Here is a 15,382-nt window from a genome sequence, read left to right as displayed (position 1 = left end):
GTGACCAGACAGCAAGTGTGAAAAATCAGGACAGGGGATGGGGAGTAATAGGAGCCTATATAAGAAAAAGACCCAAAAATCAGGACTGTCCCTATAAAATTGGGACATCAGGTAACCCTACCCTGGCCTGATCCATAGCCCCGCCCCTAAACTGCATGCCCCGCCCTTTGAGCCATAGCACTGCCCCCAAACGGAAGGCCCCGCCTCTTGAGCATCAGGCTCCGCCCCCACCAGTGCTACGTCCTGGCCCCCAGCGCTGCCTCGGACTCAGCCTGGTCGTAAGCCCCGCCCCTCGCGTGTGCCAGTCGGCGGCGCAGGCTCCCAATAAAGTGGCTGTGGTTGGGGCGGGCCGCTGCCTTGGGGCGGCCGGGAAGAGACAGAGCGGGATGCAAACAAACATGGCGGCGGCGGTTGGTGGCGGGGGAGGCGGCGCTGCTGCCGGGGCCAGGCGGAGGAGAGCGGCCGAGTGAGCGCCGCGCAGCCGGAGCCCGGCCAGCCAGCCGCCCCGCGGGACGAGGGATGGAGGCGGTGGGGGCCGGGGAGGAGGGTGAGGAGCCGCCCAAGGAGGCCCGGATACTCGGCTCCGAGCTGGTGGAGAGCTACACGGTGAGGGGTTAATGGTTAACGCTGGAGGGCCGGGGGCCGGTGTGGGGGTGACGCTGGAGGGCCGAGGCCGCCCCCCGGGGGCCGGTGTGGGGGTGACGCTGGAGGGCCGGGGGCCGGTGTGGGGGTGACGCTGGAGGGCCGGGGGCCGGTGTGGGGGTGACGCTGGAGGGCCGGGGGCCGGTGTGGGGGTGACGCTGGAGGGCCGGGGGCCGGTGTGGGGGTGACGCTGGAGGGCCGGGGGCCGGTGTGGGGGTGACGCTGGAGGGCCGGGGGCCGGTGTGGGGGTGACGCTGGAGGGCCGAGGGCCGGTGTGGGGGTGACGCTGGAGGGCCGAGGGCCGGTGTGGGGGTGACGCTGGAGGGCCGAGGCCGCCCCCCGGGGGCCGGTGTGGGGGTGACGCTGGAGGGCCGGGGGCCGGTGTGGGGGTGACGCTGGGGGGCCGGTGTGGGGGTGACGCTGGGGGGCCGGTGTGGGGGTGACGCTGGAGGGCCGGTGTGGGGGTGACGCTGGAGGGCCGAGGCCGCCCCCCGGGGGCCGGTGTGGGGGTGACGCTGGAGGGCCGGGGAGTGGGACCAGCCGAGGGTGCCATCCCAAGCATGGGGTGGAATGGGATCGTGGGAGGCAGGGAGGGGAGTAGGTTGCCCCCAGGTCCCATGGGTGAGATGGGGCCGGTGAGAGGGGAGCAGGACAACCCCCAGTGCACTAGTACTTAGCTCAGGGTCTCCTCGCGGAGTAAGGAAGGGAGTTGTCTGAGTGCTGGCTTTGAATAGCGATGCGGCCAATTTGGGTATCCTCCTCATTTCACTCCTCCCTCGGCTGCCCTAGGGAACGGAAGGGCAGAATTTTCAAAAGTGCCCAGTCCCTACTCCTGGGGCCAGATTTTCAAAAGTACCCAGTACATTGGAGAATGAGCCTTGCTCCTAATGGCGGAGCACTCTTCAAAATCTGGCCCCAATTGCTGGTGCTGAGCCCTTGGAAATCTGGCCCAGGAGCTCATTTGAAAATCTAGCCCTGTGGAGCAAAGCAGTGCCTTTTATTTTGGCAGGATTTGTATGAGTGGCTATCATGTTCTTAGCATCTGTTTGCTCTGAGAATTTGTCAGTAAGGGAAGATCGCTTTTAAGCCTAGACTAAATTAAATATTTTAATGGTTGACATAATGAAAACACTTTAAACCTGTCTTCTAGTGGAAAAGTTTTGAAAGCTTTCTTGGGGAAAATCAGACGATTTGGGGGGGTGATTGGGGTTAAAATTCTCAGCAGACATTTCTGAGTTTACTTAAACAACAACTTGGGGAAGGAATTTAAAAGCACGCAAATTCGGTTTCTAAACTATGTATATAGGAATTATGCTATACAAAATAGTTCCTTGGTCTGTTTTTCAGGAAGAAGCTGTTTAAAATAAAAAAAAGTAATTGCACATGTCCATTAAATTACTCTGTGTCTATAACTAAACATTTGTTCTCCTCCTAGGCTAGTTTACTGTGATTAGAACAATCTCTTCTCACTGAATCCATCAGTATGATTGCACAAACTTCATTCTGCCCACAGAATGAAGTGCTCTGAAAATGCTTAGAAAATTTAAAGGGACACAGTCAACTTAAAAATGGCTCTTTCTGAAATTTTTTTACCTACTATTGTTACAAATACATCTAAGCTTACTGTAGCTGAAATTTTTGAAAAAAACTGTCTTTTTTCATGTTACCTCTGTGAACAGGGGTGCTGGAACAATTTATATAGTGAGGGTGCTGAGAGTCATTGAACCAAACTGTAAACCCTGTATATGATAGAAACTGTTTCAAGCCAGTTGGTGTGGCAGCATCCCCAGAATCCCTAGTTCCAGAATCTATCTATGAACCTTCACACAGTTTTTAAATAGGCAAGTGTGTAGAACCAGGAATTGGCAGGAGGACTCAGACAGATGTAGTGCCTGAAATTCTGTAACTGTTTAGAGTGATTTCAGAGTAGCAGTCGTGTTAGTCTGTATTTGCAAAAAGAAAAGGAGTACTTGTGGCACCTTAGAGACTAACAGATTTATCTGAGCTCAAGTTTTCGTGAGCTACAGCTCACTTCATCGTGAGCTGTAGCTCACGAAAGCTTCTGCTCAGATTAATTTGTTAGTCTCTAAGGTGCCACAAGTACTCCTTTTCTTTTTGTTTAGACTGACTAGATTTCAGGTTTGTGTTGTCCTTTTAAACATGTGTAATGTGACTATTCTCCCTATTTTTTCCACACTTTGCAATGAGTCAGATGTGACAAGCAAATTTGTTTGCTGTTTAAGAGCAATCACTGTGTTCCCTGTACAGCAGGGGTTCTCAACCTTTTTCTCTCTGAGCCCTCCCTCCCCCCCAACATGCTGTAAAAACTCCATGGCCCAGCTGTGCCACAACAATGGTTTTTCTGCATATAAAAGCCAGGGCTGGTGTTAGGGGGTAGCAAGGGTAATTGCCTGGGGCCCCACACCATAGCGGGCACTGTGAAGCTAAGTTGCTCAGGTTTTGGCATCAGTCCTGGGTGGTGGAGCTTGGGGCCCGAGCGGCAGTCCTGCATGGATGGACTTCAGCTTTCTGGCATGGGATGTAGTGAGTCTAATGCCAGTCACTTGTAAACTTAGATTTGACCTAAAATTTAAATTTTTATAAAATCAAGCTTTTATAAAACCTAAGGCCAATAGTAATGTTTTTATACATTTTTTAAAAGTCTACAGATTTTTTTAAAAATAAACACTTGTCTTGAGTGTTTGGAACTCAAACATTGCAACACTGAGAACGTGGAAGTGAAAGAGTCTACACAAAAGTAAAATGACTTAATTGTTTTTTTTTCAATCTGAGAAAAATGTAAAAAAAAAAAAAAATAGCAGCAAACTGAATTTTTGCAATTTCCGCTTTTAGTAATCCAAAGGTAGTGGTGGCAGCATTTATATTGTGATTTTTAAATTCTCTCCTTTGAAAGACAAACAAAAAACAACCAAGGCCTGGTCCTGGGTTTTAATAAGGGGCACCTGTATTAAAAATGCAGAATTAACTTAAACATTTAAATTAAGGGGGAAATAAGGTAAAAGTCCACCTCTGCTTTGAATTTTCTGCATGAACTTTTATTTTATGTTGTTGGTTTTAAAAGAATCAGATTGCTTTAGCTTATTGCTTCTTATTTTCTTCCACTCCATGAGACTATTGAATTCAAGAAGGTCACAGAGACTGGAAAAATTTAAAGAGCCATTTTAATGCCTGTATCTTCGTAACAGCTTTGTCCTGTAAAATATCAGGGGTAAGACAACAGTTCTAGGTGGCTTAAACAGATGTTGGCAATTACCACTGAAATTGTTACAGGTGCTGAGGAATGGAAAGAAGGATTAAACTAACCTGAAAGAAACTAAACTTGCTATTGAGTTGCCGTTTGTCTTTGAAAACATTTGTCAATGAAAATGTGAAGTCAGGGCTTTCTCTTGCTTTTACTACATTTGTATTGTTCTGCTTGCTATTTAAGCTTTAGACATACCACAACTTTGTCCTTCCTACTTAAGCCATTGCTATTAGATACTCACTGAAGGTTGTCTGGTTAAAGAAAGGACTCATACCACTAGCACTGCATTTGTTTCCCCAACACACCTGGTTCATTGCCCCTGAGTTATGTGCTCCTGCATTTCCTGGCAATTGCAAACGTTTTTTAATCTAAATACTTTTCTTGATTTTTTAAAGGAAATTATTGCAGCTTCTTGTATTGATAGAGAGTTTTTACCTACTTGTAGCTTTATTAGGGAGGAAATATGATTTTGTGGTTGTTATGGGTCTGAAATTTGGAAGTTGTTGGTGATCTGCACACCTCTGCCCCAGACTTCGGGCAAATCCCAGTTTCTCCTTCTGTAAAATGGAAGTACTTGCCATTTTCACCATTGTGTTAGGCATAATTCATTAGCATTTACTATGCTTTGAGATCCTCAGGTAGAAGTTGCTATGGAAGTACAAATCATTCACGTCTCTAATGTGAGACCAGCAGCTTTCTTCCTTGCACATAGAGCAAGTGAACTGGAATCAGGCTGTAGCACTGATGTTCACTTTAGCAAATGGGGTTAAAAATCATACTGTTCTTTTTGAAATACTAACTTAATATAACATTTTCTTTATGTGCTTGAGAGGAATTCTATCTAGGATATAAACTCCTAACTACAACATCAACCTTAAAAAAAAAATCAAAATTCTTATCAGCTATTTGTTATGCATGCTAAATATTGGTCTTTGATACAAACATTTCAAACAAATAAAAAACCTGAAGTGACTAGACTGAATAAACAGCTTCATGTCAAGAATGAAGAGATACACGTGCTCAGCACTGTAAGAGTATTAGCACGAAAAAATGACTGGTCTATAGATACACTGAAGACTTTACAAAAGAGGATCTAACCTGTCCAAGACAATTAGTATATGCTAAAGGGAACAGAACCCCTCACTAAACAGAGCAATCTGGTAAAATGAGACTGCTGCAAAGTGGGAGTTGTGCTCAGAGGAGCAAGCCAGTGAACAGTCGGGTTGTAAACAGTTCTGAGATTTAATGAAAAACCTGTGTATGGCTAAAATGTATGCAGAGGTCTCTTGCAGTAAGTTAATTTTTGTCTGCAAGACCTTACAGGTTGATGCAATTTTGTCATCTTTTTCACTTTGTTTATATCATTCCAACAGATGGCTTGATAGACACACAGCCCATGAAAACTCTTAATATAGTAAGCATAGTCAGCCTTGTTGTATTAGTGGGATCAAACAAAATCAGTTAGGAATAGTTTTAAACATTAGTCTGACAAATCTTTTTTTAATCAGATTTTTGCTTTAACAATTGGTAGTTAATTCTGTATCAGTTTTTGAAGCATTGCTTTGCAGGAAATCCAAGGCTCTATTCCTATTTACTGAGTAAGTTATGACAGTGTGGATTATTGTGAAGTGATTCACCAATACTCTGGTTGCTAATGCTTTTAGGGGTGTGTGTATATGTGTGCTAATACACGGTGAACAAAGTCTAATTCCTTCCTCCTTGCCGCAGGTTATCAGTTTATATTGAGAAGTTTGACGTTTGATTAACTGTACCTTTACCATAGCTTGACTACTTCGAGTATTTTTGATCAGACATTATCCAGTCTGTGTTTTACATGTAGCCACAATGTATAACCTCCCATAATAGTTAATTCATAAAGCTGATTTTGCTGCATAAAGTATTTCCTCTTATTAGTTCTAAATTTAATACCCTCCGCTTTCATTAAGTCTTCCCCTTGCTTTTATATGGGAGCAGGTTATAGGGAAGGGACTGATAGTTTTAATCATATACTTAATAATTAGTACCACTCCAATTTGTTTTTGTTGAATAGTCCTAGGCCAGGTATACACTAGAGCAGTGCTCTTCACTATTTTTGAAGTGGGGGCCACTTAGACAAAAAACCTTCGATGTGAAAGCCACATCAACCTGTCACAGATGGCTGAACACTCGGAGTTCTTTGTTGGTTGATATGGTAATAATACGGTTATTGGTAATATTGCTTGCGGTGCAGGAAGGGGTATGGGAGGCTGGCTCTGGGAGGGGACTTGGGACTGGGGTGCAGGAGGGGGTGAGGGGTGGAAGCTCTGGGAGGGAGTTTGGGTGCAGGAGGGAACTCCAGGCTGGCGCAGAGTGTTTGGGTGCAGGAGGGGTTATGGGGTTCAGGGCAGGGGTTATGGGGTTCAGGGCAGGGGTTATGGGGTGCAGGAGGGGTTATGGGGTGCAGGCTCTGGGAGGGGGCAGGGGCTTGGGGTGCAGGAGGGGGTATTGGGGGCTGGCTCTGGGAGGGGCCTCGGGGTGGAGTGCAGGAGGGGGTGAGGAGTGCAAGCTCCGGGAGGCTACAGGTTGGGTGGTGGAAGAACTATTCAGAACCTGCCCATTGAAGGGGGTGGCACTTACTTTGGGTGCCGGCCCCACACCACTCCTGAAAGGGGCCAACTTGCCCCTCTGGCCCCTGGAGGGGCACATGGCTCTGCATGCTGCCCCTCTCTGCAGGCACTGCCCCCACAATTCCCATTGGCCACAGTTCCCCGTTCTCGGCCAAAGGAAGTTGCGGGGGCGGTGCTTGTAGGCAGGAGCAGCGTGTGGAGACCTCTGTTCCACCTGTTATCCCCTGGGGCTGCGGGGGCCTGCTGGCCACTTCCAGGAGCAGCCAGGGAGCCTGTCTTAGCTGCAGCCCCACTGCGCTGCTGGACAGCGTGATTGACAGGGAGCCGCACTTAGGGTCCATGGGAGCTGCCACTGGCTCACGGGCCTTGCAGGGAGAACACTGCACTACAGACTTATATCGGTATAACTGTCTTTCTCAGGAGTGTGAAAAATCATAGAATATCAGGGTTGGAAGGGACCTCAGAAGGTCATCTAGTCCAACCCCCTGCTCAAAGCAGGACCAATCCCCAACTAAATCATCCCAGCCAGGGCTTTGTCAAGCCTGACCTTAAAAACCTTAAAGGAAGGAGATTCCACCACCTCCCTCGGTAACACATTCCAGTGCTTCACCACCCTCCTAGTGAAAAAGTTTTTCCTAATATCCAACCTAAACCTCTCCCACTGCAACTTGAGACCATTACTCCTTGTTCTGTCATCTGGTACCACTGAGAACAGTCTAGATCCATCCTCTTTGGAACCCCCTTTCAGGTAGTTGAAAGCAGCTATCAAATCCCCCCTCATTCTTCTCTTCTGCAGACTAAACAATCCCAGTTCCCTCAGCCTCTCCCCATAAGTCATGTGTTCCAGTCCCCTAATCATTTTTGTTGCCCTCCGCTGGATGCTTTCCAATTTTTTCACATCCTTGTAGAGTGTGGCCCAAAACTGGACACAGTACTCCAGATGAGGCCTCACCAATGTCGAATAGAGGGGAACGATCATGTCGCTGAATTTGCTGGCAATGCCCCTACTTATACATCCCAAAATGCCATTGGCCTTCTTGGCAACAAGGGGCACACTGTTGACTCATATCCAGCTTCTCGTCCACTGTAACCCCTAGGTCCTTTTCTGCAGAACTGCTGCCTAGCCATTCCATCCCTAGTTTGTAGCGGTGCATGGGATTCTTCCGTCCTAAGTGCAGGACTCTGCCCTTGTCCTTGTTGAACCTCATCAGATTTCTTTTGGCCCAATCCTCTAATTTGTCTAGGTCCCTCTGTATCCTATCCCTACCCTCCAGCGTATCTACCTCTCCTCCCAGTTTAGTGTCATCTGCAAACTTGCTGAGGGTGCAATTAATCCCATCATCCAGATAATTGATAAAGATGTTGAACAAAACCAGCCCTAGGACCGACCCTTGGGGCACTCCACTTGATACCGGCTGCCAACTAGACATGGAACCATTGATCACTACCCATTGAGCCCGACGATCTAGCCAGCTTTCTATCCACCTTATAGTCCATTCATCCAGCCGATACTACTTTAACTTGCTGGGAAGAATACTGTGGGATACTGGGTCAAAAGTTTTGCTAAAGTCAAGGAATAACACGTCCACTGCTTTCCCCTCATCCACAGAGCCAGTTATCTCATCATAGAAGGCAATTAGATTAGTCAAATCCACGCCCCTGAGGAACAGTTATACTGACCTAACCCCCAGTGTAGACAGTGCTATGTTGGTGAAAGAGCTTCTCCTGTCGACATAGCTACCACCTCTCGTGGAGGTGGATTAACTACACCGAGTCAGCGTAGAAGCTTCTTTACTTAAGCACTGCAGTGGTGCAACTGTAGTGTAGACCTGTGCAGTGTTTTATGTGTAGACCTGTGCTTTGCAGTTTCTCATGGAGCGCAAGTTCCACCATGCCCTTTGAGACTTCATAATTGGACTCAGTACTCAGGTGAATTTGTAATTCTTTGTTTGACCTAACTTCTGTCTTTTCTTTACTGTGCTTCAAACACCCAAGCAATGTTTTCAGTAGCAGCTGCTGTGCACTAGGTAGACTTCTTGATTGCATTCTGTTGTAGACCTCATTTTTCCTGCAGCATACTAACATATAAATTCTGATGTTTCATGAACAATTAAGTGTCTTTGACCACTTTTAAAGTGTTAAATTGTAGCCTATTTTGATATTCTGTATGCTAGTCTTCTGGGTTGATTACATAAAACAAAGGCATTCTTCATTTATTAAGAAGATTTGAAAACTGATCATGAGTAATTTTTTTTTCAAATGTGATTAGTGATAGAACTGTTTCATTGAGTTACAACAGCTGTGAAATGGGACCACGTGACCTGCCATCTCTTCCACATTCCTGATTATAACAAGTGATTTCAGGGCTCACTGATCAGCTGATTATTCACTTCATGCACATCCCAGAAGAAGGTTAAACAATGTGGTGCCTTAAATTTTGTGTTTTCCCGTTGTTGTACACATGGAGGTTGGCTCTGTTGGTTCAGGGTTCACCTCTGCTGCCCCTTTTATCTTCCTCCAACACCTTCCAGGTTTCATCATGATGGCTTCCTTCCAATCCATCAGAAGGTAGATTGAGAGTTTCCTTTAGAACCAGTCAGTGTGGCTTTAAAAGGTCATCTGCAAATGAAAATCTTAAGGTTCACCTATTCAGCACATCCATAATAAAATAGTTTTTGGGTCTCCCGATGTAAGTTGCTTCCAGCTTAACTGTAATAGCCATTCATGCACAGTCACACTTGCCATGAAGCTCTGTCATAGCCCGGAGCAAGGTCATTGGGCCTTGAGTAATTCTGTTTATCTTGTCTGGCTTCTCAGTTTCTATACCCTCAAAGGGAATACAGTTATTTAAAAAACTGAAAAATCATTAAATGGACTTGCTTAGGAGCTCTGCTGGAGTTTCATGGTAGCTGTGAAGTCTGTACATGGTGTATGCTAAGTTGTCACACTGGGCATGATTTTGGTAGATCTGGAGGAGAGATGTTAGCTTTTAGAGTTGGGAGAGGTGCTTCTGAAGAACCTTTTATCCTGGCTGGAGGCAATGTTCAGAGCATAGTGCAGAAAGAGGTGGGATTTTGAAATATTTGTGGTTCACCTTTAAATCATACAGATAAATGGTAGCTGAGTTTAAATGCTCCTCAAGTGCCTTACTCTGCTGTTTGCTTTCTTTAGGTATACATTATTCAAGTCAGTGTTGGGAGTCATCAGTGGACAGTCAAACATCGTTACAGTGACTTCCATGACTTGCATGAAAAGGTAAAGATCAGAAGTCTGTGGTCTTGAGCTCTTGCAAAATAAATAACTTGTCAAATCCTGCTCCATAGCACAAGCTTACTGACATACTTTATATATTTTTTTTAAAAGGAAGGGATATTTGGCCTTTGGGATGTAGCAAACCTGCTCAATTAGTGCAAAGCAAAACCAAATAAACAAAAGCATTATTGCGCCCCTTGGAAGTAAGCATCTGCCTGTCACCAAACCCTAGAACCAGCCCTGCAGACTCTAATCCTTACACTCTTGGCTGAGAGTGCCATATGTGATCTGTTCACCAGAAGCCGGTTTCAGACCAAAGACTTGCTTCATGTGGGTTACTAATGAGCAGCCATTGGATAGTAATTTCTAATACCTACCAACCTGTACTGATTTAAACAACATTGAAATATGGAATTCAAGGTCCAGACTCCAGAGAAACATATTTCACACTGCAATAATAAGTAAATAAAAAGATTTTGTGGTCCATTCAAAAGCATCTGGCAGTCTGGATTTGTCCTGTGGTTCGCCAATTAACTATCCCTGGTCTTGTGGAACAATGCTGGTGGTTGTACTTAATGTTTTTGGGGAGGCTGGGGAGAATTGGCGTTCAAAAGTTTGCACACAGTGAGTGCCAAAATAAAATATACTTATTATTGTTAAACTTACTGTGGTTGTTTTCATGTTCTAATATTCTTAACTCCTTCCAAAAAAATCTGCCTGAAATTTATAGAAATTGAGATAAGAAGCCAAACCTTTTGAAGTAACTGCAGTTTCAGAGAAATGTTACAGGAAAAAAGAAAACATTCTCTTAATATCTTAAGTTGTACAATATTGCATCCTTCTTGCAAGATCAAAAACTATTTCAGGTAATAACTTGTAATATTGCTGTTTCTACAGCTTGTTTCAGAAAAGAAGATAGATAAAAACCTGCTGCCTCCCAAGAAGATTATTGGGAAAAATTCCAAAAGTCTGGTGGAGAAAAGAGAGAAGGAATTAGAAGTTTACCTGCAAATGCTTCTGATCAAGTTCCCCATTGCTGCACCCAAATTGTTGTCACACTTCTTACATTTTCATTTATATGTAAGTTGCATCCTAACTATCTAGGTATTTATAAAGTGCCCTCTCACTGTGATATCTTGCCCATTTGAGTCAATGAGTAGAGCAGGAGTCTAGTGAAAGTTCACACCCTAATTTTGAGTAGCTTAGGTTTTTTTTGTTGTGATTAAACAAAATAGCTTTAAAATCACTCCCTTTTCAGGATTTGGGCAACATAAAAAGTTAGGCCATAGAATGAGCTTTTCCAGTGAAATCTTTTATGCTATCCCTACTGTCATTGAAACTGTGCTAGCAAATAATGTGGACAGGGCCTTTGACATAAAACGTGTGTTGGCGGGATACTCTGGTGCTTCTGAATGAATCTGCAGTTGCATTAATTGTTTATCTGAAATCAATATTGTTAGGTCTCAAAAGGAACATTATGCAATTGAACGCAATCCCTGCTTAATGATTAGTGGTTAGAACTGTGGTTCATATTAAGACAGCTTCCAGTAGGCCAAATGAAGAAAAATGGTCTCTCTCCAGGAAAACATACTGATGGAGTGGCCTCTAGAGAAATATCTCTACACAGCAGATAGAATATTATAGCAGAGAATGTTTGAGGTAAGACGCAATAACTTCTTATTGTGATTCACAGATTGAAAATGGTTCATTCATCTTTTGTGATTGGGTTTCTCCTTTTTGTAGCATGCTGTTGTGTTGTAAGGATAAGCAGACATTACAAAGAGGAATATGCATTGGGGTTTGAGCAGGAAGGAAAAGTAGTAATTGCTTTAAATGGATGGATATGTGATGGAGTGGATCGTTATAGTTAAGGCTATGATTATGTCACAGAGGTAATGGAAGTCATGGAATCTCTGGCATTGAGGGATCCAGGAGCCCCAACAGCAGTGGGTGCTGAATCCACTTATCCCTTTTGTCAGGGATATTTTTAGTGAAAGTCAGGGACAGGTCACGGGCTTCCATGAGTTTTTGTTTATTGCCCATGACCTGTCCATGACTTTTACTAAAACTATCCATGACAAAAACCTAGCATTAATTATAGTTCAATCCAGATGTTTTGGAATTGAGTCACAAATGATCAGTTAGGTATGTTGATTAAGCTTTAGTGACTGAAGTAAAAACCATTTCAAAACACATAATGTGATCATGAGTTTATAAAGGTTGACTTGAATAAATAGAGGGTTTGTTTCACATTATTGCTATTGATCTGTCATTTTGAGGAGAAGAACTAGTTTAAATTAAATGACAACTTTTAAAAATATAACTACATAGTGACATGGCATAGTGTTTAAAATACAAGATTAGGAGATAGCTCTGGGTTCTAGTTTGACTCTGCACAGGCTTCTTGTGTGACCAAGAGCAAGTCACTTAATCTCCCTGTACTTTACTTTGGACTAGATGACCTTTCCCTATCTGTATAATGGGGGTTAATACTTTGATCCATTAATGTTTTGGAAGGCGTTTGATTTCAAATGGACGTACTTATATAGAGGACGTGCAAAGCATTATTGTGTAGGCAATTTAACCTATATTCTCCCCTTCAAAAAAGTATTGATTTGGAAAATAGCATATTTAGGCAGACTTCTAGATCTAAATACACATTGTTTTTGTTTCTTAACTGTGGCTGCCCAATTTAAGATACTATGAGGTGTGAATTTCAGAGGTGCATATACCTGTAACTGCTGCTGAAATTGTGCTTGCCCCACACCTCTGAAAGTCAACCTTGCGTGTCTGACATTGAGCATCTCAACTGTAACAGCATGTGTAATACTCTGTTTAAATTGATTTTTGGTTTAGCATGAAAGCTAATAATTTAATTCAGAGTACTTCAGGATTTAGAGTGCTTTACAAACCTTCCTATACCTAGACTTGTGAGAATTAGATTTTTATTTTTTTGTAATTTTGACATAATAAGGATGTTTATTTTTAAGCATTTTTTTCTATTTAAATTTTCAGTTGTGAGAAATTATGGGGGGAATATGTAAGAGGGGTCAGACAATTTACTGACAGTAGATGAGATTCAAAAAGTTTTAAAGCTTTATAGCTGTTAATACACAACTTGTCAACATTACATATCAAAATATACAAAATAAATATCCTTCAATCAAACTCGAATAAGTTCTCAAGCAGCACTTTTCTTCCTTTGCCTGTCTGTACATTTCAGTTATTATCCAGGGTAGTAGTTTTTCCTCGGTTTCTATTTGTATGCTGAAATCAGCATTTATTGACATTTACCAATAGCAATCTAATCCTTCCAAGCCTAAGTATACCTAATGAGAAAGGCATTGTAATAACATTTTACAGTTGTTCAAACTCAGGGACAGAGGTTGAGACTTTCCGATGACCATCTGGCAAGTCAGTGCTAGAGGTGAGAAGAGGACTTGGAGCCCCAACCCCCTGTCCTCTACTCTTGTGCTAGATTTTCTCCTTTGTGTCTGGAATATATCCAAACCCAGCTCATTGAAACTTACTTACTGCTACATATTCATCCACTTATCTTTATTTAAAAAATATTAGAACTGGGGTTAGCTAGCTAGAAATCATTCTGTCTTTGGATAGTACTTGCGTATTAGCAGCAAAGTGCAGTGCTGCTTAAATTATACCTCTTTTCCCAGTAGGCAAATCTGGGTTGATGTATGAACTCATAAAATCTTTTTGGATGTTCTAGAATACTTTCAAATATTTACGTTAGTTACACATCAAAAACCCCTAAATATTAACTTAGCAATTCTGCTAAATAAAAATACCCTGCAGCAGGCCTTTAAGAACATAATGACTGCTTAGGAAGGAGTACTGTGGAAAGGGATCTGGGGGTCATAGTGGACCACAAGCGAAATAGGAGTTAACAGTGTAACAGTGTTGCAAAAAAAGAGAACATCATTCTGGGATGTATTAGCAGGAGTATAGTTCACAAGACATGAGAAGTAATACTTCCACTCTAGTCCACACTGATTAGGTCTCAACTGGAGTATTGTGTCCAGTTTTGGCACCACATTTCAGGAAAGATGTGGACAAATTGGAAAAAGGGCAGAGAACAGCAACAAAAATGGTTAAAGGTCTAGAAACATGACCTTTGAGGGAAGGTTGAAAAAAAGGGGTTTGTTTTTGTCTGGAAAAGAAGACTGAGAGGGGACATCATTACAGTTTTCAAATACATAAAAGGTTGTTACAAGGAGGAGGGAGAAGAGGTGTTGTTGTTAACCTCTGAGGATAGGACAAGAAGCAATGGGCTTTAATTGCAGCAAAGGAGATTTAGGTTGGACATTAGGGAAAACTTCCTAACTGTCAGGCTGGTTAAGCACTGTAATAAATTGCCTATGGAGGTTGTGGAATCTCCATCACTGGAGATTTTTAAGAGCAGGGTAGACAAACACCTGTTAGGGATGGTCTAGATAATATTTAGTACTGCCATGAGTGCAGGGGACTGGACTAGATGACCTCTCGAGGTCCCTTCCAGTCCTATGATTCTATAACATAAGAATGGCCATGCTGAGTCAGACCAATGGTCAGTCTAGCCCAGTATCCTGTCTTCTGACAGTGGCTGGTGCCAGATGCTACAGAGGGAATGAACAGAGAATAGGGCAATTGTTGAGTGATACATCCTCTGTCTTCCAGTCCCAGCTTCTGGCAGTTAAATGTTTGGGGACACTCAGAGCATGGGTTTATGTCTGTGAGTAGCACGGCTCATAGGCATTGATGGACCTATCCTTCATGAACTTATCTAATTTTTGTTTGAACCCAGTTATGTTTCTGGCCTTCACAACTTTCCCTGGCGATGCGTTCCAAAGGTTGACTGAACATTGTATGAAAAATTACTTTGTTTGTTTTAATCCTGTCACCTATTAATTTCATTGGGTGATTCCTGGTTTGTGTGTTAAGTGAAGGGGTAAATAACACTTCCTTATTCCTTCCTCCATACCATTCATGATTTTATACACCTCTATCATTACCCCCCCCCCCCCTTAGTCGTCTCTTTTCTAAACTGAACAGTCCCAGTCTTTTTAATTTCTGCCCATATGGAAGATGTTCCATATCTCTAATAATTTTTGTTGCCCTTCTGTACTTTTTCCAATTCTAATATATCTTTTTCTGAGATAGGGCAACCTGCACAGCACGTAGTATTCAAGGTGTGGGTGTACCATGGATTTATATAGTGATATGATATTTTGTCTTATTTTCTATTCCTTTCTCCTAATGGTCCCTAACATTGTTAGCTTTATGTGACTGTCGCAGCATACTGAGCAGATGTTTTCAGAGAACTGTCCACGATGACTCAAAGATCTCTTTCTTGAGTAGTAACCTTTAATTTAGACTCCCCATCATTTTGTATGTATAATTGAGATTGTTTTCCAGCGTGCATTGCTTTGCATTTATGAAAATTGAATTTCATCTGCCATTTTGTTGCCCAGATATCCAGTTTTGTAAGATCTTTTTGGACCTCTTGGCAGTCAGCTTTGGACTTAAGTATCTTGAGTAATTTTTTATAATCTGCAAACTTTGCCACCTCACTGTTTACCCCTTTTTCTAGATCATTTATAAATGTGTTGAACAGCACTGG

The 15,382-nt window shown here is 43.1% G+C and overlaps 1 protein-coding gene across 4 annotated transcripts in view; it reads left to right on the top strand.

The window, feature by feature from the left end:
- The first annotated feature begins 293 nt into the window (after window positions 1-293).
- The window catches only part of NISCH (nischarin), a 59,543-nt gene continuing 44,454 nt past the window's right edge, over window positions 294-15,382 (top strand). For 2 of the 4 annotated variants that reach the window (XM_048856614.2, XM_048856612.2), the window contains exons 1-2: window positions 10,742-10,845; window positions 11,347-11,424. Coding sequence is in view for 3 of the 4 variants with exons in the window: in XM_048856612.2 (XP_048712569.2) it covers window positions 11,416-11,424 (9 nt within the window). In the remaining variant the exon portion in view is untranslated. Of the gene's footprint in view, window positions 607-9,684; window positions 9,769-10,662; window positions 10,846-11,346; window positions 11,425-15,382 lie in introns of those variants that run through there. The other 2 variants (XM_048856617.2, XM_048856610.2) reach the window with 2 other exon arrangements.

Source organism: Caretta caretta, chromosome 7, assembly GCF_965140235.1.
Source record: "Caretta caretta isolate rCarCar2 chromosome 7, rCarCar1.hap1, whole genome shotgun sequence".
NCBI lineage: Eukaryota > Metazoa > Chordata > Testudines > Cheloniidae > Caretta > Caretta caretta.
The sequence above is the reverse complement of the archived record's forward strand: the minus strand, read 5'-3'. Positions and strand labels throughout refer to the sequence as shown.